Source organism: Chroicocephalus ridibundus, chromosome 4 (assembly GCF_963924245.1).
Source record: "Chroicocephalus ridibundus chromosome 4, bChrRid1.1, whole genome shotgun sequence".
NCBI classification, from domain to species: Eukaryota; Metazoa; Chordata; class Aves; order Charadriiformes; family Laridae; genus Chroicocephalus; species Chroicocephalus ridibundus.
The window spans coordinates 668,069-690,875 of NC_086287.1; the positions used below are offsets into that span (position 1 = coordinate 668,069).

General features: G+C 61.6%; 1 protein-coding gene across 1 annotated transcript; it reads left to right on the forward strand.

Annotated features, from left to right (window-relative positions):
• The first annotated feature begins 8,903 nt into the window (after positions 1 to 8,903).
• Positions 8,904 to 22,251, forward strand: LOC134515085 (ras-related and estrogen-regulated growth inhibitor-like). The gene is made up of 4 exons (XM_063333657.1): positions 8,904 to 9,112; positions 16,860 to 16,916; positions 18,871 to 18,944; positions 20,017 to 22,251. The coding sequence occupies exons 1-4, from the start codon at positions 9,016 to 9,018 to the stop codon at positions 20,500 to 20,502; spliced, it is 714 nt and encodes a 237-aa protein (XP_063189727.1). The 5' UTR covers positions 8,904 to 9,015; the 3' UTR covers positions 20,503 to 22,251.
• The last annotated feature ends 556 nt before the right edge of the window (positions 22,252 to 22,807 follow it).

Genomic DNA, 22,807 nt, shown 5'->3' on the forward strand with positions numbered 1-22,807 from the left:
TGTCTCTCAAATCTCACAGGTGTGCCTAAAGCCTCAGGAGATGGCTCTAGGTGCCTTATGGCAAGCTTGGTGGCGCAGGCTGCCTTTCGTCTTGCCTGAGCAGCCGCAGACAGACACGGGTGCACCTGGTTGAGGCAGTTCTCCAGTGGCTGGGAGATGGTCACCGGCAGCGGGGACTCGGCTCTTCCCCTCCGGGATCGCCCGGCACGAGCAGCCCCAGGGAGATGCTCGTCCTTCTCTGCGGACTCTACGAGGAGGCTGGACTCCTGGATTTTAAACAGCTGAGGGTAACATGAAGGCAGGGACCTTCCTGCGACCAGCTTTGATCCTTGCGTGCTTGGTTCCAAGCTCTCGCACGGGGACGGCAGCGGGGACACCTCTGCTCCCCTCTCCCAGCGGTGGCTCCGGTGCTGCGCTGGGACCACAGGTCCCAGGAGTGGCGGTGGGTGGCAGAGCGGCGCGGGCTGGCACGAGGACTATTGCGCCTTCCAGTTACAGCTTGTTCGGAGTCCGCAGCGGAAGCGGCGCTGCCAGCTGAAGCGGGTTTACTGGAAACCTCGCAGTCCCTCTGTTCCCCAAGCACGTGAGTGCTGGGCTGAGCGGCAGCGTGTGCGTCTTGGCTTCAGGAGGATGCAGGGGGAATTTTCTGTCCCTCCCGGTTCTGGAGAGACACTTGAAAATAACAAGAGAGACTCCGAGGCTCAGAAATGTGGAAGGAAGAGCCCAGCGTTGATCCAAAAGAAAAAAAATATGAAATGTCTTAAGGCAATCTATAAAACTGGTCCCCTCAAAAAGAACCCTTGGGAAATGTAATTCTAATCCAAGTGAGATGGTACATGAGATTAGGAGGCTTTCACAGCATTTTGCGGGGAGGAAAATGCAGGAAGGTAAGATTCAACCAATAGTAGGAACTCCTAGGTTTTGTTTTGAAAACTTTATGGTATAAAATTAGAGCAAAATATTCAGTTGGGTTGTTGTTTTTTTTTTAAGTAATGCATTCAGACTAAGGCAAAAGGGGATTACTTTTGACATTTTCTTCATGGGAATGTAAAAAAAAAAAAAAAAAAAGCTTTCAGCATTCCAAGTGGGAGCAGAAATCCCCAGCTCTCTGTAGTGAAGTCGCAAGTCTCCGTTTGGCTTCACGTGTTGGGGGGCGGCCGCTTGTGATCCCCTTCCTGGTTCCTGGCAGCTGAGTGTGGTTTGCCACGCTTAAATAGTTTAAGAGCAGAAATTTCTCAACAAAGCAGGCTGTTTTTTTCTTCCAGCCCCCACCCCCCCCACCCCAGCACTGATTCATCGTGGAAATTTATTTGTTAGGACAAAACATCCCGTCGGGTGGAATTTGGAGGTGCCTTGCCCAGGGATGGAAGATGAGGCATCCACAGGGTTAGAGGAGAACCAGGCCCGAGCTGCTGCCATGGCGGGGTTTGTCCCCCGCAGCGTCCCCCCGGGGCTGTCTGTCTGTCCGTGTGTCCGCACGGGGCCTGTGCCCGGGGAGGCGGCGGAGCGGAGCGAGGGGCAGCTCTGCTCTGAGTCAGACCCCGCTTCCAGCGCCCGCTCCCTGCCCGCGGCCTGTCCTGCCCGCTCTCTCCTGCTGTCGAAGAATGTCGGCAGGACTCCGCGTCGTTCCCTGGCAGAAGGACAACGGGCTTTGCAACGCTGACGTTTTTCCGCAGTCAGGAAGCGTTGTTTTCTCACCAGCCGGGCTGCCGGGAGCTCTGCCGGGAGGGCGCTGTCGGCAGGTGCCACCGCTGCTCTGCCAGCCCCGCTTTGCCCTCGCCTCCCCCATTCCGAGCACCGACGCCTGGGTGCAGCAGTCGGGATTCCGGCTCTGCTGCTCTCCGGATCCCAGATGGACCGTCCGTTCCCCCAGTCCCCCTTCCCGCTGCCTCCCGGCGGAGCGCAGGGAGGTGTTCAGCCAAGCCCAGTTAAGCGCGGGGTGCTGCCCGGGCGGTCGATGGGCTGCTGGCCTGGCCGAGCGTCGTCCTTCGCCCTCCGGAGAGCAATGGACTGTGGCACCTTCCTGCACTTGTGGCTGCGTTGGTGTTTTGCTCCCCCACAGATACAGATGCTTGCAAGGGTAGAATTGGTAGTAGGTCGAAGGAGGTCATTCTCCCCCTCTACTCTGCACTGGTGAGGCCACAACTGGAGTACTGTGTCCAGTTTGGGGCTCCCCAGTTCACGAGGGACAGGGAACTACTGGAGCGAGTCCAGCGTAGGGCAACCAAGATGATTATGGGACTGGAGCACCTCCCTTATGAGGAAAGGCTGAGAGAGCTGGGACTCTTTAGCCTGGAGAAGAGAAGGTTGAGGGGGGACCTGATTAATGTTTACAAGTATCTAAAGGGTGGGTTGAAGGAGGACGGAGCCAGGCTCTTTTCAATGGTTCCCAGCGACAGGACAAGGGGCAATGGGCACAAGCTGGAACATAGGAAGTTCCGTTCAAATACACGGAAAAACTTCTTTACAGTGAGGGTGACAGAGCCCTGGAACAGGCTGCCCAGGGAGGGTGTGGAGTCCCCTTCTCTGGAGACTTTCAAGCCCCGCCTGGATGCAGCCCTGAGGGATGTGCTCTGGGCAATCCTGCTCTAGCAGGGGAGTGGGACTAGATGATCTCTAGAGGTCCCTCCCAACTCTGAAGATTCCGTGATTCTGTGAAGGGCTGGTTTGGAGAGAGGTTTCAATCATTAAAAGGCTAACGCTGTTCTAAACCCTCCAGCGGGATGGGACGGTCACAGCTGCTCGGGTGCAAAGTCCGCAGCTTTGAGGAGCTTGAATTTGGGTTTCGCGTCCTGACAACAGTAAGATCATCATCACGATTGAAGGGGAAGCGGCCCGTGTTGGTCGTCCTACAGGGCAGCTTTCTGCAGCCTGCCTCCAGGGCCCTGTCTGGGCAAGTTTTAAATTACCTACGTGGTGGGGTTCCTCTTCCTTCCCTTGGCAAGTTGCTCTGTGTTCTAAAATAAGCTTCACAAGCCAAGCCGTTCCTCGCAGCGTGAAGGCTCCCCGTTGTGCGGATCCATTACTTGCGCAGCCTAATGAAGTGTGAGAGACGTGGTAAGCGCCGGCGTCCTGTCTTCCCCACGGCCGGCTTCTGCGGAGGAACAAAACTGCACGAACCTCTCTCTTTGGGAGCCGAGGGCCGGGAAAGGGGTTTAGCGACTCGGTTCTGATATTTGGGTGTGCTTAACGTTCACGTGCTCCGCCGTGTCGTGAGCTGCAGGTGTTTTTCCTGTGGAAGCCGCGAGGCAGCTTGAAAAGGTCTTGGGACCTCCGGGGTGGGAGGGAAATGCTGTTAATATGCCCCTTCGGTGTGTTTTTTTTCCCCTGTCAGCTTTGCAAAGGAGTCTTTGAACTCTTGTGTGGAGCCAGATTTATTTTCTCAGCATGATGTGGACACGTTTTGGCTGCGCGTCAAAATACGCTCTAGCGGTCAGAAATCAGCAACAGACAGAATGTGACACCAGGAAACTGCGCCGGTTTGACTTCTCTTGCGCTAGAGGTTTTCTTTCAGGTCTCTTGTGACCTGAAAAACAGCCCCTTCACGAAGAAGAGAAAGGGAACGCTTCACCCCGGGTCCGGCCTGGCACAAAGCCCCCGCGGAGAAGTCGGAGAGCGGCCAGACCCGGGCTGAGCAGGCCCTGGGGGTGGGTGCCTTTCCTCTGCTTTCTCTCTCCCTGTTTATGGGACATGGAGAAGCCACCGGGCTCCATGTCCCCGCTCCTGCCGCCTCTCTGCCCGGCCGCCACCGCGGCGTTTGCAGGGCTCGAGCAAAGGCAGGGGCTGGTTTCGGTAGGAACGAAGCGAGTCCCCAAAGCCGCCGAGAAAGGAGAGGGCCCTGAAGCCTGAGAGCACGTTTTTAATTGCACGCTGGCTTTGCTATAGCAACCCCAAATATGTTTATTGACAGGGCGGCGTGGCTTTGGTTATGCTCTTGGAGAGCATTCCCCGGCGGCCCCGTGCGACGTTAACTCTCAAGAGGCGCGCTGGCAGCGGAGCTCGCTCGTCCCAGTTGGAACAACGTTGGTGCAGTCATTAATGAGGGACAATTAAATGTGACACGTGAGTTGGAAACGTGGGGTTTGAGCCCTTCCAGCGGATGCTCAGGAGATGAGCTAAGCGTTGGGGGACCAAAGCTTTGAAATAAATAACCTTGGTCCTTTTTGAAAACGGGGTGCAGGCTTCAAAGCCGGCTTGGAATGGGCTTGGTTTCTGTGCAGGTCTTCGAGCATCCCCCACCTTCCGATCGTCCAATGGAGAGAAAGGGGACCGGCTTTTCCTTTACCTTCCTTTTCTAAATACAAACACACCACTCCTCCTCCTTTCAGAAGCAGCAAAATCCAGTTTTGGGGGGAGCTCTCAAAACCGGTGGTGATCCGGACGGGGTTTAGTTTGGACCACGGTACGGGACTGCCGTGATCCAGGGCTACGGCCCGAGGGGATTTGGTTCTTTGTCTGCTTTAGGACAACTTTTTATTTCTGCTGGATTTTTGTTTGCAGGGACGTGATTCATGGGTGCTTTGGCCTCTTTCCCGGTGCAGACTCTGCTTCTTTTTTTTTTTTTAAAAAAAAAAAAAAAAAAAAGGCAAGTATGGAATAGCCTGACCACAAATATTTCGACAGAAAACAATATCTACTCCACCTACTTCCACCTGGCTCTGCCGCAGGTGCTCTGTTACACTGGAGGTGGCTTATTCAGCGATTGCTGATGATAAAGTCGTGTTCCCGTTGTCGTCCGGCTGAAAGGTCCCGGGGAGGTGGGACGGCGCGGGCGGCAGTGCCGGGGGCACGCCTGGGAGGACACGTGTGGCTTCCCCCACGCAAGGAGAGCTGGGAGGTGAGCAGACCTTGCTCCGGGCGTCCCCAGGTGTGCTGTCACGGATACAAACCCACCCGCTCCGGGGCCAAGCCAGCCCTGTCCGAAGGAAGTCAAGGGTGTGTTTTTCTGCGGCGTCTCTGCAGCAGCCGGTGCTGGAGTGGAGGGTCCCAGCGGCCCGATCCAGCCTGGCCGCGGGACATGGCTTTGGAGGGGGTTAGAGCTGTTTTCTCTCCGAGCGTGGCTTTCAGCTCCGCGCCTCGGCAGGAGGGTCCGCAGCGGTGCGGGGTTATCCCGGGATCCCCGTGGCCAGCCCTTCGCCGGCTGGAGGGGAGCGTGACACTGAACTGCAGCACCCGGAGGTTTGTGGACTTGGATCGCGGATGAAGAAGAAGCAAGTTTACCCAAGTGCTGGTCTAGGTCGGTCTACTCCTGTCTCTGCTTTTGAGAGGAGCGAAACACCACTGAGTTTCGGAGGGAGAGGAGGGAGCCGGATGCAGGCTGGCCAGGGACCTTTCTCCTTCAAAGCTCTGCCGTGGGCTGTCCAGGCATTTCATCACTCTACGTTGGCTGAATTTAAACACTTGCCACCAAAAAGAGTTTTAGGTGGATTCTGCTGAACGTTATAGTCTGTCCCCAGGTACAGGAGCTCATCTGAATGGAAATCCCACCTCTCCTGCACCTCCTCCCCGGGCTCTGCTGGAGGAACAGCATCTGTCCCAATAACGCTTCTGCCTCGCGGGGCTGGTTTGGTGAGAGCTGCCCTTGGGGCTCCGGGGAAGTGTCGACATGTGCCGTGGGGTCTCCAGCAGGAGCCTTTGGAGGTTTAGAGAAGGAGGTCAGCGAGGGTGGAAGGACAGAAGATCGGTTGTTGCCTCAGACTCTGTTTCTTGAGCTTGAGGGACTTTGCGTAAGGTCACCCCAGAGCTGAAGGGTGCCTTCTGCATGCTGGGAGATGTCCCGTGCGTCTCCTGTGTGCTTTCTCCTGTGTAGGGTAAGGCTGAGCCTTCTCTGCCTTCAGTCCGCTTCCCTGGAACCTTGTTGGGCTGTGGGATGGCTTTGGAACGCTTCATTGTGCCGCGGCTGGTCAGAAGTCACCAAAGATGGGACCTGGGTGGGCAAAGGAGGACGCCCACTCCCTGACTGCTAAGGCCAGTCTAAAGGTGAGGGTCTCCCAGTCCAGGCTGGGATCCCATTGCTTGCTGGGCATCGTAGCGGGGCCACCTACGTTTTCCCTGGGGGTAGATCTTGGGTCTTTTCCTCGGCACTGGAAGAAGACGACGAGACGGCATCATTTCCTCTGCCATTGCTGAGGCCGCTCAGTGGAACAGCTCTGCGGGGGGGAGGGTTGGGGTTTGGGGGTTTTTGGAGTTCTGAATGCGTGCAACTGGAAACAGCTCTGGACTGTGAGGGACCTGCATCCCTCTCCCTACCCATGGAGATGTGTCCAGCTTTGGAGTCCTCGGCACAGGAAGGACATGGACCTGCTGGAGCGGGGCCAGAGGAGGCCCCGGAGATGCTGGGAGGGCTGGAGCCCCTCTGCTGGGAGGACAGGCTGAGAGAGCTGGGGGGGTTCAGCCTGGAGAAGAGAAGGCTCCGGGGAGACCTTCCAGCCCCTGCCAGGCCCTCAAGGGGCTCCAGGAAAGCTGGGGAGGGACTCTGGATCAGGGAGGGGAGCCATGGGACGAGGGGGAAGGGGTTTCCACTGCAAGAGGGGAGATTTAGGTTAGATCTGAGGAAGAAATTTTTCACTCTGAGGGTGGTGAGCCCTGGCCCAGGTTGCCCAGAGAAGCTGTGGCTGCCCCATCCCTGGAGGGGTTCAAGGCCAGGTTGGACGGGGCTTGGAGCAACCTGGGCTGGTGGGAGGTGTCCCTGCCCAGGGCAGGGGGTGCCACTGGGTGGGCTTTAAGGTCCCTTCCCACCCAAACCATTCCGTGATTCTATGTGTCTGGGAACTGACGGGCCACCGGAGTGGCGATGGTTCAGCTCTGCAGAAGAACAGAGGAGGTGAAGTGTTTTTCCCAAGGTGATACTCGACGCCTGTGTCAGGGCTGGCACGCGAATACTGATGCTGCGCTTCAATTTGAAGTCCATCCTTCTTGTACGCTCGTTCCCACATCCCTGCCATTCCGTGCCACTCTCATAATCAGAATTAAGGCAGGTGGGACGTGTTGGCTGGCACCGCTCGGCTGCCGGCGTGGCACGGGGCCGCGGTGCCCGTTGCTGTACGTGAGGTGAGGGCAGCGCGGGGGTCCCTCCTGCTGCGAGGGACCTCCATAGCCCCCGGGAGCGGTGGAAATAGTCGTCCTGGATTCCTCCAGCCGGGAACCTGCCAGATGGATTCTGCCTTCCAAACTGCAAGGGTTGATTTTTCCATGAAATTTGACCATTTTTTGCCAGAAAACTTGCAGGAGAAGAATTTTCTCTGCGGTTTCTTCCTCGCTGTCAGATTTGGCTGAAATCAAGCAACGTATTCGCGAATGGTATTGAAGAGGGACAGGCAAGACAGAGGACTTGATTGCAGACATCTCATTTCCTTAGGAAATTGGGCTAAAAATAGGAGAGGAACATAACGGAGACTTCTTTTTCTTGACACACACACCCCACACACACACCCCCCCCCCGCCTTTCCCAGCTGGGAATCAGCTTTTTTCCTGAAATCTGAGGTTTATTGCTCTTGCTGTTGTCTCTGGGCTCCAGATGTAGCCGAGCCGTGGACGTGCCTCTCGCCAGCTTTGGGGGAGCGACGCAGGAACACGGTGGTCACGTGTGATGGATGCACAGAAAGACACGGGGGGAAGCACACGCCGGCCTGCGATGGCAAGATGAGCTTCTGGGTGAGATCTGCCTGGTCTCCAAGGTGAACCCTCCGGCTCCCGCGGGACAATCCCTGTTTTATCTGGGGCCCCTCTCTCCAGCCAGAGCTTTGCCCCGGCAGCATTAACAGCTGTGGCTCTATCTAAGCTGTCGATAACCCTTCTCCCCGCCCAAGGTGAGACACCCACTTGGCGCTGGTTGTGTGCTGATGTCTCCTGGAGGCACCAGCGATGTTTGCTCTCGACACATGATGCTGTCTATAAATATCAGACGAGTTTCATGTTACCCTGAGCACCGACCGAGGCAGCACGGAGGGGCTGTGCAAGCAAAGTCACGCGAGGTGATCTGGCAGAGAGGTCCCCGTGCCAGAGAAATGCCTAAAGCCTTTGGAAAAGAGAATGTGAGCATTCGGCTGCTCCGCACCCTGGGTCCGGTCCCTTCTGCTGCAGTGGGCAGCGCTGGAGCCGTGCGTGCCTCTGCGCCGCGCGGGCAGGCTGCGTCCCGGAGGTTGCTGGAGACGGTCGAGATGTTGCGGGTCTTTTCCCTTCTTCCCAGCGCTCCGTGCACCCGCAACGCACATCCAGGGCCGCTCCGGCTGCTGCTCGGAGCACTTACGCCTTGCCTGTGCCAACCCTTGTGTAGACACACACACGTACACCCCTACGCTGTGATTTAACGGCCTGGCAGCGCTGCCGCGCCAAAGCACGTGCAAAGGCTGTTTCCCGGCCTGGTGCGAAGCCTCAGCTCTGCGACGCCGCTGGGGATCTGTCGATCTGCCGCTGGCGTGTGCGGAGCTGGGCCGGCTCCTCCGGGCCAGGGCTGGGCTGTGTCCGGCGAGGATCCTCCTGCGCCCGAAGGGTGGGATGTGGGGAGGCTGGGGGCTAGGCCGGCTTCTCCCGTCTTTGGTAACGTGTCTTGCGCGCAGCAGGAGGAGAAATCGTGATTTTTTTGTAGAGGTTTTGGGGGGGGAGGCAGCACCCTGCCCGTGCTCCCCGCCCGGGGCGGTGTTGCGTCGCTTCCCCGCTCTCTCCTCGCTTCGCCCCGCTCCAGGTGAGCAGCTCCCCGGGCCGGCACCCGCCTGGCCTCTGGCGGGGGGTCCCGGCGAGACCCCCCCCGGAGCCGCTCTGCGTGCGGGGAAACTGAGGCACGATGCCCGCGGCTCCTCCGGCTCCAGGTAGCGGCCGCCTCCGCTGCTGCCGGGGGCACCCCCTCTTCGGGGCGGAGGAGGAGGAGGAGGTGGGCATGGGCTGGGACCGCCCGCCCCGAGCCCGGGGCTGAGCCCGCCCGGCCCCCGGGGCGGAGCCGGCGGGGAGCGCCCGGCGGAGCGGGGAGCGCGGCGGAGCGCGGCGGGTCCCGGCCCCGGCCCCGGCCCCGGCCCCGGCATGAGCTTCCCGCGGCCCCTGCGCCGCTCCGTCAGCCTCAGCACGGCCCGCAGCCTGCGCCTCGTCGTGCTGGGGCAGAGCGCCGTGGGCAAGACAGGTAGGAGGCGGCATCCCCCCCGCATCACTCCGGCATCCCTCCTTCATCCCCCCCAGCGTCATCCCCTTATCCCCCCTGGCATCCCCCCTGCATTGCCCCTCAGCCCCCCCGCATCACCCCTGCATCCCCCCAGCATCCCCGCTCCATCCCCCTGCACCCCTGGGTCTCCTTTCCCCGGATGAGGGGCCGAGCCCCCCGAGGTCCAGCCGGGTGGGCAGCAGGCGGGGGCTCTTTCAGAAAGCCGGGGTGGGGAATGAGTTTCTCCGGGGCAGCTGCAGCATCGCCCAGGTGGACCCTGAGCCCGCTACGTTTAAGGGCACCCAGTTTCCCTCCCCTCGAGTGGTGGCGGTGGGCGCTTTGCAGCCCAAAACCGTCCCCAGCTGCGCGGCGAGCCCAGGGCAGTGGGTCAGGGTGGGAGGCTGCTGACCACGGGAGCTTCAGGACCGAACGCCGAGCTCAGGTTTGTGCTTTTTTGGGTACTTGGAGTTTGCTGCTCGTTTTCAGCAAATGGAGCGGGGTTTGCGGAGCCTCGTGGCGCAGCACTGGGTTCGGTTTGCCTTTGTGGGTTCAGTTTGCCTTTGGGAAAACTCCTTTTCCCTGCACTTTGCTCAGTGCTTTCCCTCTGCGGCTGCCAGGGTGGGGATTGGGGACGCGGAGCTGGGAGCACCTGAGCTCTCTCCATCCCCCCGAGTCCTGCCGGGGCATCGTCCTTTCCCCCCTTCCCACTCCTCTGGCCCAGGCTGCGAGTGCCCGGGGGCAAAGGTGGCCTCCCCTCCATTCCTGCGCAGCACCCAGCGTGCCAGGAGCGGGGCCGGGAGGTGCCGGGTGCTGGCGAGGAAAGGTGCGTGTCCACCTTGGTTTTATCACAGCAGGGCAGGAGAGCAGCGATCCACACAGAGCCGGGGGGGACACCCGTGTCCTTGGGGCCAGGGCAGCGTCCCGCTGGCTGGTGGCTCCGGAAAAGGCATAACCTTTAAATGTGCGGCATCGGCGGCACCTCCGCCTGGCTGGTGGCCAGCAGCGGGGGCTGTTGGTGCCGGTGAGGTTGCGTTTCCATATACAGTAACCGGCGAGCCTCTCGCCGTGCTGCCCGGCGAGTTCCTCTTGCCCGGCATTAGTGAAAAATCGTGATTTCCCTGGTGAAACTAAAGGAGGCAACTCCCAGGTCTCAATTACCAGCCTGGCATGGGGGAATGGGAGCAGGGGAACGGGGCTCAGCTCCGGGCACCCCCAGAGAACCGGGGGGGGTCCACGTGCGGTGTTTGGCCTTGAAGTCCCTGCAAGCAGCTGGAGCGGTGAGCGACGGCTGTACAGAGCGTACAGAGCGCCTTGGCTCGCCCCCACCCTGCTGGCACATACGCGCTCCCCCCGCCAGCATTCATCCCACCCGGCGCGGAGCGGGTGCCTGGGGGCTTTGGGCCCCTCCTGTGGGCAAGCGAGAGGCCGCCGTGCCTCCTCCGTGGGGTGGGAGCATGCCGAGGGGCTTCGAAGCTTCCTCCGGCTGCCACGGCGGGGCCGGGTACCTGCAGGGTCTGCCTGGCACCGGCTCAGCTCCGCGGGTGCCTCCAACCGCCCAGACCCTTCAGCAGGGCTCTTTTGCCGTCCTCTTGAGCTGTGGCGGTGACACAGGCCATGAAATCAGGGCGGAGGGAGGCAATCAATACATGGAGGAGAGCAGGAGCGTTCCAGGAACCGGCAGCAGCCCCTGGAGCAGGCACGCGATGCCCCGCGGGCTGGCAGCTGCCCTGGCGCAGGTCTCTCCCCGTCCCTGTCCCCTCGGGTGCTGCCCTGCACGTCCTCTCCCGCGAAGGGACAGCGTGTCGCCTTTACCGGGTGCCGTGCCCGAGCTGCCGGGTCCTGCGGCGAGGAAACCTGTAGGTGCTTTCCCCTGCCCGGCGGGACGGTTACAGCCTGGGTGATGGACGGGAGCATCTGGCCTGAGGGACCCGTGTGCGCAGCACGAGGAAGGAGGCAAAAGCATCGGTGGCGGCGCTGAGCTCCCACGGGGCTGGGGAGGACGGGCTGGGGGAGGCGGCTGGTCCCCGGGGCCAGGGGGAGCCGGGGCTGCCCGAGGGGGCTGGGAGAGAAGGGGTGCCACGCGCGGGGGTCCCGGGTTTGGGGAGGGAAGGGGAGGATGAAGGTGGGCTTCATCCAAACCTGTCCCCAAGCCACCAAGCTCCGGGTCCCAGCAGGAAGCGAGGGGACCCCACGCCGGAGCATCCCCCGGCGCTGCTGGCTGGGCTGGGAGAGCTGGGGGGGCCGAGGAGTGGGAACGATCTAAAGGGCGGTTGAAACAGCTGCAAAAGATGGGAAAACCCCGCAGTTCTCAGCAGAAGAGTTTGATTTTTTTGCAGCAGTTTGGAAATCTTCGCGATCCAGTGACCCGCGGCCCCAGATCCCCCGAGCGGGGTCGGGGTCGGGCACAGACCCACGGCTGGGCCCTGCCGGGAGCCGAAAGGTTTGGCTGGGGCTGCGTAAATCACCTGCGGGAGGCTGTAAATCCAGCCCGGCCAGAGCCTGCCTTATCCGCGGCTGCCGCCAGCCCGTGTAAACTTCGCCGTACTTCAGAGGGGAGCTCTGCTTCCACAGCCCGCGCCGCATTGATGCCGGGAGCCGCTGCGCTCGCAGGAGGGACGTGCTCGGCGCAGCACACGCAGAGCGGCACGTGGGCGCGGGGCTCGATGCCGGCCGGGAGGCAACCAGCCCGTCCCCGCGCCGGCAGATTAATCCTGCGGCGAACCCTCCCGTAGTCATTCCTAGAGGCCAAACTGAACATAAAATTAACCCTTTCGGCTTTGGGGCTGCCCAAGCAGAGCCCTTTCTGAGGTTACTGATGTTCAAGATGGGGAGAAAAAACTCCATATAAGGCTGCGTGGACGTGCCGAGGCCTCTCTGCCGCATCCGCTCCTTCCCATTGGCAGCTCCGCTTGTGTTCTTGCTCTCCGGCCAATTTTTAATCAATTTAATTGGCTCCTCTTCTCATACAACACCACGCGCTCCGGCTTTGGGTGCCTGCCGAACGTATGACACAGAATCAGGTGCTTTCCAAAAATCGCCCCTGACTCCTCTCGCTCTCCGGCTGATAATTTGGTCGCCCCTTTGAAGCCGCCGAGATGTGCCTCCCGCCGGATCCTCGGTTATCCCCGCGGAGCAGTTTTGCTAAATTACATGATTCTTCCGTCAAACCCCTTCTCTGGCGGGCAGGGTGGGAGACCGGGGGGCGGTTGGAAGGCTGGAGGATGGCGATGCCCCACGCAGGAGCCGGGCAGGCGGCGGGGCAGGGGATGCTGCTCGGGGCAGAGATGCCGGGGCTGGGGAAGCAGAAAGCCCGGCTCCGGTGGGGAGCCATGTCCCCGGGGCAAAGGCAGAGATCCTGGGGTGACGGTGCGGGTGTGCAGGGGCAGGACGTGGGGGGTGTCTGCCCACGGCCAGCGGCGACAAACTGCCCCCCGGTTTGCATGGGGAAAGCGAGCGCGGTGTGGGACTGCACCCGTCCTGCGCCGTGCGAGCTTTCCATCCCTGCCTTGTTTTCTGGGGAAGGATTTAATCCCGTATCCCAGTTTCGGTGAGGGTTATTCTCCCTTCGCACTCCTGCTCCGTCTCCTTCCTCCTGCTGCGTGGCCGCCTGGTGCGCAGCGTCTCCATCTGGCCCCCCCCGGGCTCTGTACTCCTGCTTTGCTCTTGCTGTTATTTTTTTTTCCCCTGTTCCCACTCATTTTCCACCAATTTCACTTTCCGGCCCTGTTGCCTTTCCGAGCCAGCTCTCAGCCTCTCCACTGCCTTTGACTCCTGTCCCCGCGCGGCCTGTGCGCACCCATTACCCTCATTAACGCCTTGAAGGGCTTAAGCGTCCCTTCCATTAGCCCTGCTCCCGCGCTCCCTCCCAACCACGGCTTCCGCCAGAAAATCGCACCCAGGCATCGACGCTGCGTTTCCCAGCAGCTGCCTCGAAAAGGTGGAGGGTTGTGTGCCTGGGAGCGGCGCATCTGGGGCAGCCTGGAAGGGCGTTTGGATCGGCTTAGACCCGGAGGGCCACGCGTGGAGATTAGTTGTGTCACCTCACCCTTCCCAAAGCCAACCCCTGAGCGGGTGTTTGCACTGCTGCCGGCTTTTCGGCCCCAGGCACGGCTCCCCTTCGTGCTCCGGAGGGAAGAGCTGAGAGGCAGAGGAGAGCTCGCTGGCGCTGCCAGGGGAGAGCTGCCTCCGGAGATGCCGGGGCTTTCCGTGTCCTCCCTGTTGCATCCTAAAGGCAATTAATTCCCTGCAGGAAGATATTCTGGAGGGCGGGATGGAGATGAAAGTGAATAGAAAAACAAGCCCTTGGGCTTGGCCGGGGGGTCCTTTGCCAGCAGAAGGGACCTCAGGAGATGTGGTTGGGCTCCTGCGGCGATCTCTTCTCAAGCCTGGTCGCTCTCCCGCTGATCAAAGGCTCCTCCAGCACCGGGGGCTCTCAGGGGCTGGACCCTGCGCCGCCTCCTCTGGTGTTTCCCGAGCAGAGGAGGGATGACATTTGCATTCGCTCGGTTGCTTTGTCAGCTCCACGGCCCACAGCCGGCCTCCCACAGCGTGGCCATCACGGGGCTGCTCCCGAAATATCCCCTCGGTGCGAGCCGAGCTGCCGACCGCAGCCCCGGGCGTGTGGACACGCTCCCACACATCCCCACATCCCACCCATCCCCACCACCCGCCTCCTCTGCGCGCCCGCCGGTCTCCGCCAAACCACCCGTGATTATCCCAATTATCCCCCCCCGGACAGGACGGCCCGTGTCAGCGAGCCGCCGCGGGCTCCGCGTGCCGTGCCCTCGCTGCGGGCGCCCCAGCAGCACCTTGGCTTTGCCGTCGCTCCTCCCTCCCTGCGACAGCCAGAGGGGACCGCGCGCTGCCCGCAGTGCCCAGCCCCCCAAGCCGTGGCTTTCCCTTGCCGGGCAACGCAGTTGTCTTGCCGTGAGCCCCCGGTAGCCTTGCAGGCAAGTTCTGGGCTGCTGGGACACTGATGGCAGCCAAGCACCACCCGCTCCCCGGCGCCTCCCCGGTGCTTCCCCTTCAGCCCGAGCATCCCGGCTCCTCCCAGCGCGCCCGGGCCTTTCTTGTGGGGTCCTTCGGGCTGCAGGTGGGAGAAGTCAGGCAAAAAGCACGTTGGCTTTGCTTCAAGGCAAAACCGCGTCCCCAGCTCTTCAGCGCCGGGTTCCTGCATCCCCCATTGGGGTGCTGTGAGCCTCGCCGCGCTCTTCCCGAAATGAGCCGGCTTGGCGGCGTCTCACCAACGGCTTGGCGACGTCTCACCAACGGCTTGGCGGCGTCTCACCTGCTTCTGCCCATTTTCACAGGCGCCAGTTTCCCCTTGTCACCTCCCCGTGCCACCCAGGGAGCCGGCGTGGGGCCCGTGATGGCCCTGCCGTGCCGGGGGGCTGCTGCAGTGCCGGGGGGAGGCTCCGGAGCAGGAGACTGGGATAAAGCCCAGCACTTACCAGGGCAGGGACAGATGCGGTTTTGTGGCCCTTTGGCCACTTTGAGGACGTTTAGCCAAGCCGGACGCCGTGTTAGCAGGAGGGACGGGTAAGCTCTGGCTGCCTCCCTGCCCCCTTCAGACCAGCAGGATTTCTGGCACCTCCAAATCGCTTCGTTACGTAGAAAGCCTCTGCTTTTTCCCCCTGTTTCTCCTTCTGGCCCTTCTCCGGCTGAGCCCCAGCCCTGTCTGCTGGCCCCGTTGCTGGAAATACCCGTCCAGGGACCTTGCACCACGGCAAAGCTTGTGCTGCCCCTTAGGGAGAAGCATAAGGAGTCTCTCCGATTATTTTCCTTGCAGTCCCCCGGGAGCTTGCCCACCTCAAACAAGCCCTTGCTCTGGAGCCGCGCTCTGGCTCCTCCAGCCTGGCCGGGCGGGGGGAGACGATGAGAGGAAGAGCTTTTCCCCAGCGAGGAGCAAGCCCTCGCGGTGTCGATGGAGCTGTTGGGCAAGGCTCCAGCGCCAGCAGACCTCCACCCAGCTGGGCATTAGCCTCTAATTTGGGCTTCGCGTCGCCCGGTCTCTGGTGCAGGGAGATGTGGTAATTGGATAAGAGGGGTTTAATTGCCCGCGCTGCTGTGCCCAGGCTGTTCCTGCCGTTCCTCGCCCTTGCAAGGAGGAGAAACCGCGGCCGAAGGATTCAGTCTCCGCGCTGGTGCTGTGCCAGCAGGGGGAAGGGCAGGGTGTTTCCCAGCTTCGTGCCCCCGCGCGCCGGGGAGCTGCAGGGAGCCGGACCCCGTGCGGGGCTGGAACAGAGACAGCGGCCCCCGCCTGTCCCCAGCGTCCCCGCGCTGGGGGTGGCATCGCTCAGCTCTCCCCCCCCGGCTCCTAACGCCTTCCCTGCCTGGTTTCGCTGCAAGCCACGGCTGGCGTAAGGGAGAACCTCCTGCTGCGCCGTGCCCCGCGTTCCTCTGGCTTTGGCCTTTTGATGAGTTTCATGAGGAATGCCCGGGGCCTTTCCCTTCTCCCTGTGCCCGGGTCAGGTTAAACAAACAGCGCTGAAATTCATGGGACCCGTCCGGGCGGTCCTACCCTCAGCGCCGGCGATGGAGAGGGAGAGCCCGGCCCGGCACCGGCTTTCCCCCACGCCGAGCTCGCCCTTGGGCAGCGGTTGGCTGCAGGCCACCGAGGGGATCGCTCACCCGCCATAAAACTTAAGCACGTGCATAAATCTTGGCAGGATCAGGGCCAGAAAATGCAATTTATCGACCCGGACCCTGCAGGGAGGTGGATTGCCCATGCGAGGAGCCGCCTTCCCTGTGCGCCGGGCTGGGCTCGGGGCAGCAGCTCTGCCGGCGATTTGCTGAGCGCGGTGAAACACCGGCCACCTCGGCCACCTCCTGTGGCGCCTGGCCACCTCGGCCACCTCAGCTGCTGCTTTCGGGGCTCCTGCGAGCAGGACGGGTGTTTCTGGCAGCAGCAGGAGCGGTTGCTGTCCCGGGCGAGGGGGGATGGGGTTTGCCAGTCCCGGGGGGCTGTCGGTGCCTCCCACTGCCGTCGGGCTGCATCTCCTTGGCGTGACGGGCGTCTTGCTGCTGCGGCGAGCGGGCAGCTCTGGGCAGAAGTGCAGAGACCTCCCCCTCTGCCTGCAGCATCCCGTCGCGCGGTGGGTTTCGGTCCCTGATGCGAGCGTTTGCAAAGAACATGCGAAAACGATCCATTCCTGGGGCGGCGACGAGGTTATTTTGAAATGCCTGTGAGCTCTGGAAGCGTTTCAGGAGAGGCGAGGTGCGAGCTGCCCTCCCGGGTGGGCTCCTGCCCGTCCTGACGCGCTTTTCCGGCGTTGTACCCGGGGTGAAACAAGGCGGAGGACAGCCTGCACGGGGCTGTGCCGTCGGCTGGGGACTTTGCGGGGAGAAAAGAGGGCTCGTAACCATCTTGGTCCAAGGCGTCCACCCGGGCAACCGCGATCCGTTCCCAGCCAGCTTCACCCTCGCCTTTTGCCGCCGGGATCTGGCAATTTGCTGCTTTACCGTAGTCCCTGGTTGTCACAGGGCAGCCCCGGCAGTGCGCAGCCGGGTCCCAGCCTCTCTGGGCACCTTCGAAGATGCTTTTCCCAGCCCTGCGATACCCTGGGCCGGGCTCGCGGCGTCGCTGCTGGGGTGTCTTCTCCTGGCGCCCTGAGCACCGTCCCGCGAGGCCGGGCAGGACCTTGCTCCGTCCCTCCTGCCTCCGTCAGCCGATGGTTCTCCGCAGTTTGATCTCCCCACCCTAACTGGGCCCGTTGTTGTTGTTTTACAGCGTTGACCGTGAGATTCATCACCAGGAGATTCATTGGAGACTACGACCCGACCCTCGGTAGGTTTCTCTTGTTGCTTTCTCTGCTGCCCCTGGCTCAGCCCGGAGGCCCCGGTGCTCCCAGCTCACTGTACTCCCTCCTCTTCCTCCTCGACCAGGCTGGCAGCGGTCGGAGCCACCAGCCGTCGTGGCACCTCCCTGGGTCCTGCGTCCCTTTTCCCTTTTCTGTTGTTTTGTTAAGGCGAAATCCGTTGGGACGAGCCGTCAGCATGGCAGAAGGAAGCGCATGGGGCTTAGTCATCCTCCTGCTGGGAGGTGGCTTTTGAGGGCAAGGCGGTATCCGAGCCACGGGAGCAGCGGCCGGCGCTTTCCTGTCTTGCAGGGCTTCTTTTTTTGCACTCGGGTTTGAGGTTTTTGGGGCGCTGAGGTCACGTCCCTGCCGAAGTATCCCAGATACCGCTGGCTGTGCATCCTCCTGCCCAGCGCCTGCTGTCACCCGCCGGGCTGGGAAATCTGGGAAGTCTCAGTGTTGCTCTAACCCGGCGGGGTCACAGGGGACCCGAGGGAAAGGCTCGGTTTGAGAAACCACCCCGCCGCTGTCCCGTCTGTGCTCTCCATCCCCGCTCCTCGCTGCTGTGCTGAGCCACGCTTTCTTTCCTCGAGAGCGCGGTCTGGATTTCCTCTCTGCCTGCGGCTGCTTCCTCCGCTTGGGCTCGCTCCGTGCGCTGTGATAAAATACAGGCACCGCACGGTGAGCGTACCGGCGGCTTCCCGTGCCGGAGGAGGGGGACGGTGCCTGCCTTATCCCGTAGTTGGCCAAGCCAAGCGGGATTCTGCCCCGTGGCGTGGTGGCACGGCGTGACCGAGCTGCTCCGTCCGCGGGGAGCGAGGCGTCCCGTGGAGCAGGCTGCGCCCGCAGCCATTGCTAAGCAGAGCGAGGGCCGGTTTTATTGCCTGCTGGTGTTAGTGGAGCTCGGAGCGGTTTCTGCGCTGGAAGAGCTGCCCAGACGCACGACTCGCAGCCGCTTTTATCGCTCGGAGTCGCTCCCCGCTGCTTTGGAGCCGGAGTTTGGCCCCAGCAGGGTTGGGGCTGGGTTAGGGCTGCATTAGGGCAGGATTTGGGATGGGTTTGGGATGGGTGAGGGATGAGTTGGGGCAGGGTTGGGGCTGGGTGAGGGCAGGATTTGGGATAGGTTGGGGCTGGGTTAGGGCTGGGTTAGGGCTGGGTTAGGGATGGGTTGGGGCAGGTTTAGGGCTGGGTTGGGGCTGGATTAGGGATAGATTAGGGCTGGGTTAGGGCAGGATTTGGGATGGGTTTGGGATGGGTTAGGGATAGATTGGGGCAGGGTTGGGGCTTGGTTAGGGATAGATTAGGGCAGGGTTTGGGATGGGTTGGGGCTGGGTTAGGGATAGATTAGGGCTGGGTTAGGGCAGGATTTGGGATGGGTTAGGGCTGGGTTAGGGCTAGATTGGGGCTGGGTTGGGGCTGGGTGAGGGCAGGATTTGGGATGGGTTGGGGCTGGGTTAGGGATAGATTAGGGCTGGGTTAGGGATGGATTGGAGCTGGGTTAGGGTTGGGTTGGGTTGGGGCTGGGTTGGGGCAGGGTTAGGACCATGAGCAGGGTCTCGAAACAAACCCAGCTTTTCCTACCCTCCTGCTGAGCCCCTCTCCCTTTGCAGAAGCATCTCTCCACGACCCCCTTTCTCCTCCAGCTCTTCAGTCACCGTTGCCCTTTTATTTCCAGCAAGGCAAAAGCCGGCTGGGCGCTGGCTGGGTCTCTGCTGCCCCATGGAGATGCCAGGCTCGATGCCGTGGGCGCAGGGCTGCCCTTCGGGCACGGGGACAGGCTGGGGACCAGCTCAAGATGTGGCTGCGAAACGGAGGCCACCCGGGCTGTGGGGTGCAGCAGGTGAAAACTGACTTCTCCCCATAGCTTGCGTTGAGGGCACCTGGGCTGTTATTTGCCACCCAGGGGCTTCTCTCAGTCACGCTTTTCTGTCTGTCCTCCTCCAGAAATGATTTACAGGCACATGGCCGTCATCGACGGGGAGATGGTGCACTTTGAGATCCTGGACACGGCAGGGCAGGTGAGCTCACGCCGTTTCACACCTGGCTGACCCTGGAAAACATCATTGGGGCAGTGATGCACAGGAGCCCCTCTGCTGTGGGGACAGGCTGAGAGAGCTGGGGGGGTTCAGCCTGGAGAAGAGAAGGCTCCGGGGAGACCTTCCAGCCCCTTCCAGGCCCTCAAGGGGCTCCAGGAAAGCTGGGGAGGGACTCTGGAGCAGGGAGGGGAGCCGTGGGACGAGGGGGAAGCGTTTTCCACTGAAAGAGGGGAGACTGAGATGAGATACTGGGAAGAAATTCTTGGCTGTGAGGGTGGTGAGCCCCTGGCCCAGGTTGCCCAGAGAAGCTGTGGCTGCCCCATCCCTGGAGGGGTTCAAGGCCAGGTTGGACGGGGCTTGGAGCAACCTGGGCTGGTGGGAGGTGTCCCTGCCCAGGGCAGGGGGTGGAATGAGATGATCTCTAAGGTCCCTTCCCACCCAAACCATTCTGTGATTCTATGGTAAGTGTGACTTGCCGTTGAAGGCAATCCCTGCTTTTCCACCAGCTTCAATCTGTTGTATCTGAAATATTGATCACATGTTTATCTTGGAAAAAGGGTGTTTTGAAGAGTTTATGTGTCTCTAACAAGTTACAGTGTGCTTTCAGCTGAATATTTCCCCACTCCCCTGACCTGTGCGGCACAGCTCTGCTCCCCGCGTCGGAGGAGCATCCCGACGGCAGGAGACGGCTCGAGGGAGCGGGAGGGCGCTGCGTCCGAGGAGCCACCACCAGCAGGTTGCGGGCAGTGGAGAGCCCTGTTCTGGCTTCCCATCCAGCAGCAGCTGCCTTTAGCGGCGCTAACCCTCCCCTCGCCGGCGTCAGGATGGAGCTGATTTGCTGTCCCCATCCATCGGTTTGCCCAACCCATGGGATTCCTGCCCTGGGCTACCCGTGTTGCTTTGCACCTCACTGCTGTGCGCGAGCCCGGGGCCAAAACCTGCAGGGGATGGTGACGGGCCCCCTTGGGAGGTTTTCTAGGTTGCAGCCAGCGGTGTTGGTATTTAGGAGATGTTGGGGCTTCTGCTGTTAATATGAGCTGGTCTGCCCCGGCAGGAGGAGGATTCCCTGCAGATAGAGGAGAAGATCAAGTGGGGCGATGGCTTCGCGGTGGTCTACTCGGTGACGGACAGGTGCAGCTTCGACGAGGTGATGCGGCTGTGTTTCCTCATCAACCACATCCACTCCAGCCCCAAGCGGAGCGGCGGGAGCGAGCAGCCCCCCGTGGTCATCGTGGGCAACAAGAAGGACTTGCAGTTCGACAGGATGGTGTCCACAGAGGACGGTGAAAACCTCTCCAAAGCCTTGAAGCTTCCTTTCTACGAGATCTCCACCCGCGACAGCTATGAAGAGACCGTGGCGGTGTTCAACACCCTCTACCAGGAGCTCATGAGACAGGGGCATTTCTCCCCGGGCTCCTTCAAGAGGAGGACAGTGTCGAAGCTGATGGAGAAGATTCCCAAGATGCAAGCCAGCTCCACCTTGAACTCAGCAGGCCGGAGCCTCAGCTTTAACTCCTTCAGGGACTACATCCCCGAGTGAGCGTCCCTGCTGCGGGGTCGAGAGGGATGGCCCAGCCGGGACTGAGGGACGGGCCATCCTGCTGCGACGGTGCCCGCGCTTCAGCCCCAGGCTTGAGGAGCAGCTCCTGGGGCTGTGCCAGCTCCCAGGAGGGGAAGGTTAAGAGGTGGGGAGGGTGGGATTGGGGTCCAACAGCCTTCTAAAGCCCATAGGCTTCTACACATGGGCTTTGTGTCGGCAGGGAAGATGTTCTTTGTCCACCTTACCCCTTTGCTCCCTCTTCCTCCTCCTGCACGGCTGAAGTCAGTAGTGAAGGTGGGTCGTGGTGACTTCAGTGGTGTTGGGTCAACCCCTGGGGGCTCAGAAGTGTTTCTGAGGGATCCGACCCAGCAGAGACACGTACATATGGGTTTTCCCGCTCCCCTAAAAAGGCTTGCTGGGTCTGTTTGTGCCCTGAGACGTGCACCCGCAATGCCGGGGTGACCCCCGAGGGTCGCGCTGGCTCCGGGGCTGTCGCCAGCCATCCCTGTCCCGGGGAGGATGGATGTTGCTTTTCCTGCTCAGTGCTGCTGGTGGGTAAAATCCCCTGGGCTGCTCAGAACCTTCCCCGCCTGGCCGGCTGCTCCGAGGGGGCGGTCGCTGCCCACATCCCTCCCTCGGTGCCCCCAGACCCACCTGCCGCGTGGGTCGGTGGGTGGCGGGGGGCTGTGTCCCCCTCTGCCTCCGCTGTGGCCCTCCCCGAAGAGCCAGGCCAGCGGGTTCCCCCATCCGCAGCCACCAGCGTCCGTCTGTCGGAGCCCGGGGCTGCGTTTTGTCCCGGTTTTCCCCTGGGTTTGTGAAGCGAAGCGGCTGCAGAGAGCGGGGCAGACCCCCGTGTCCCCCCGCCGGCTCCCACAGCCCTTCTCCCTCCCTGTCTGCCCACGGGCTGGCACCAAGGGCATGGTTAAAAGCAAAACAGAGATGTGTTTACAGTGTGGAGGGGGAAAAAAAAGCCTCTTAATCCCTGGCTTTTCTGAAAAGCCATTTTTTAACATCTCGGGCTCCTCGGCGCGCTCTCCTTTAATAACACTGTAAATAAAGTCCCGGGCAAAGGGCAGCGACGGCAGCAGATGTGGCTGCTCCATCTCGGGCTGAATCTCCATGCCCGGTGCTTTGCTGGGGTGTCTGCCCCCGCCGAGTCTGACCCCTGTTTCGTGTCTCTGCCTGGGCTGGGGCAGCGTCCCCGTCTCCGGGGGGAGGCAAACGGAACAGACGGCCTTTCTCATGCACACGGAAGCCTCCGGCGAAGATCAGGCTTCTCCAGCCCAGAGGAACCGAGTTCCCAGGGCAGCCCCTTCCGTTAACTAACGCCTTTGCCCCGCGACTGCCGAGCGCAGGGCGAGCAAAACCCCTGGCTGGCAGTTTGCGGCATGGATGCAGCGGAGCCGATACCGGGAGGTGGAAAGCATCCTCCTTGCAGGGACACCCCCCCCACCCCCCACCTTGCCTGCTTATTAATTGCTCCGTCCCCAAGGGGAAAATCGCCGTGGCCTGAGAATTTGTCTCTTTGCAGAGCCGGGGCAGCAGAGGCGCGGGCAGGAGCAGGGCTCACAGCGAGCGGCATCTTCTCCCCGCAGCATCGTTTCTCCCCCTCCCTCCCGCTGCCGAGCGCTGTGCTGCCACTCGAGGTGACTGTGCTGGAAGACCTGCGGTGTCCCCCCGTGTCCCCCCCGTAGTGACCGGTCCCATCGTCTGCTGCCGTGTCCTGTGACAATAAAAGCCAAGTTAACAACCGCCTGCGATGCTCTCCTGCCTGCGAGTGTCGGGAGGGGGTTATTTTATCACGCTGCTTCCCTTTTGGGAGACTGCAGCAAAGGGGTGCACTGGGGGGGTGGGATATGGACTTTAATTAGGGCTGGGCACCCCCCTTACCTTCTGCCCGAGCCCCAGCACCACGCGCCTCCCTGGCTGCGCCGTCCCTCGGCAGCGGGGAAGGGCAGGTGGAGATGGGTGCTGGGGGAGCGGATACAGCCGGGCTTCCTCCGGAGCATCGCAGCCCGGGGAAAACCCCTTATCCCACCTCCCCTCCGGCCCCAAAACCCCCTCGGACACCCCGTCCCCTCTCACGGCTCCCGGGGGCGCGTCCTGCAGCTGCCCGGGTCTCGCCAAGGGCTTGTTTCTCCAAGGGTTTCATTAAATCCCGCCTGCGTTCACGTACCCGCGTCCCTCCCGTGGGGCGAAAACGAACCCCGTCGAGGGGCCGGGCCAAGAGAGCAGTTCGGGACGGCTCTTTTCCAGCGTCTTAATTAAAATCCTGAATGCCAGCAGTGGGAAATGCCGCCGGGAA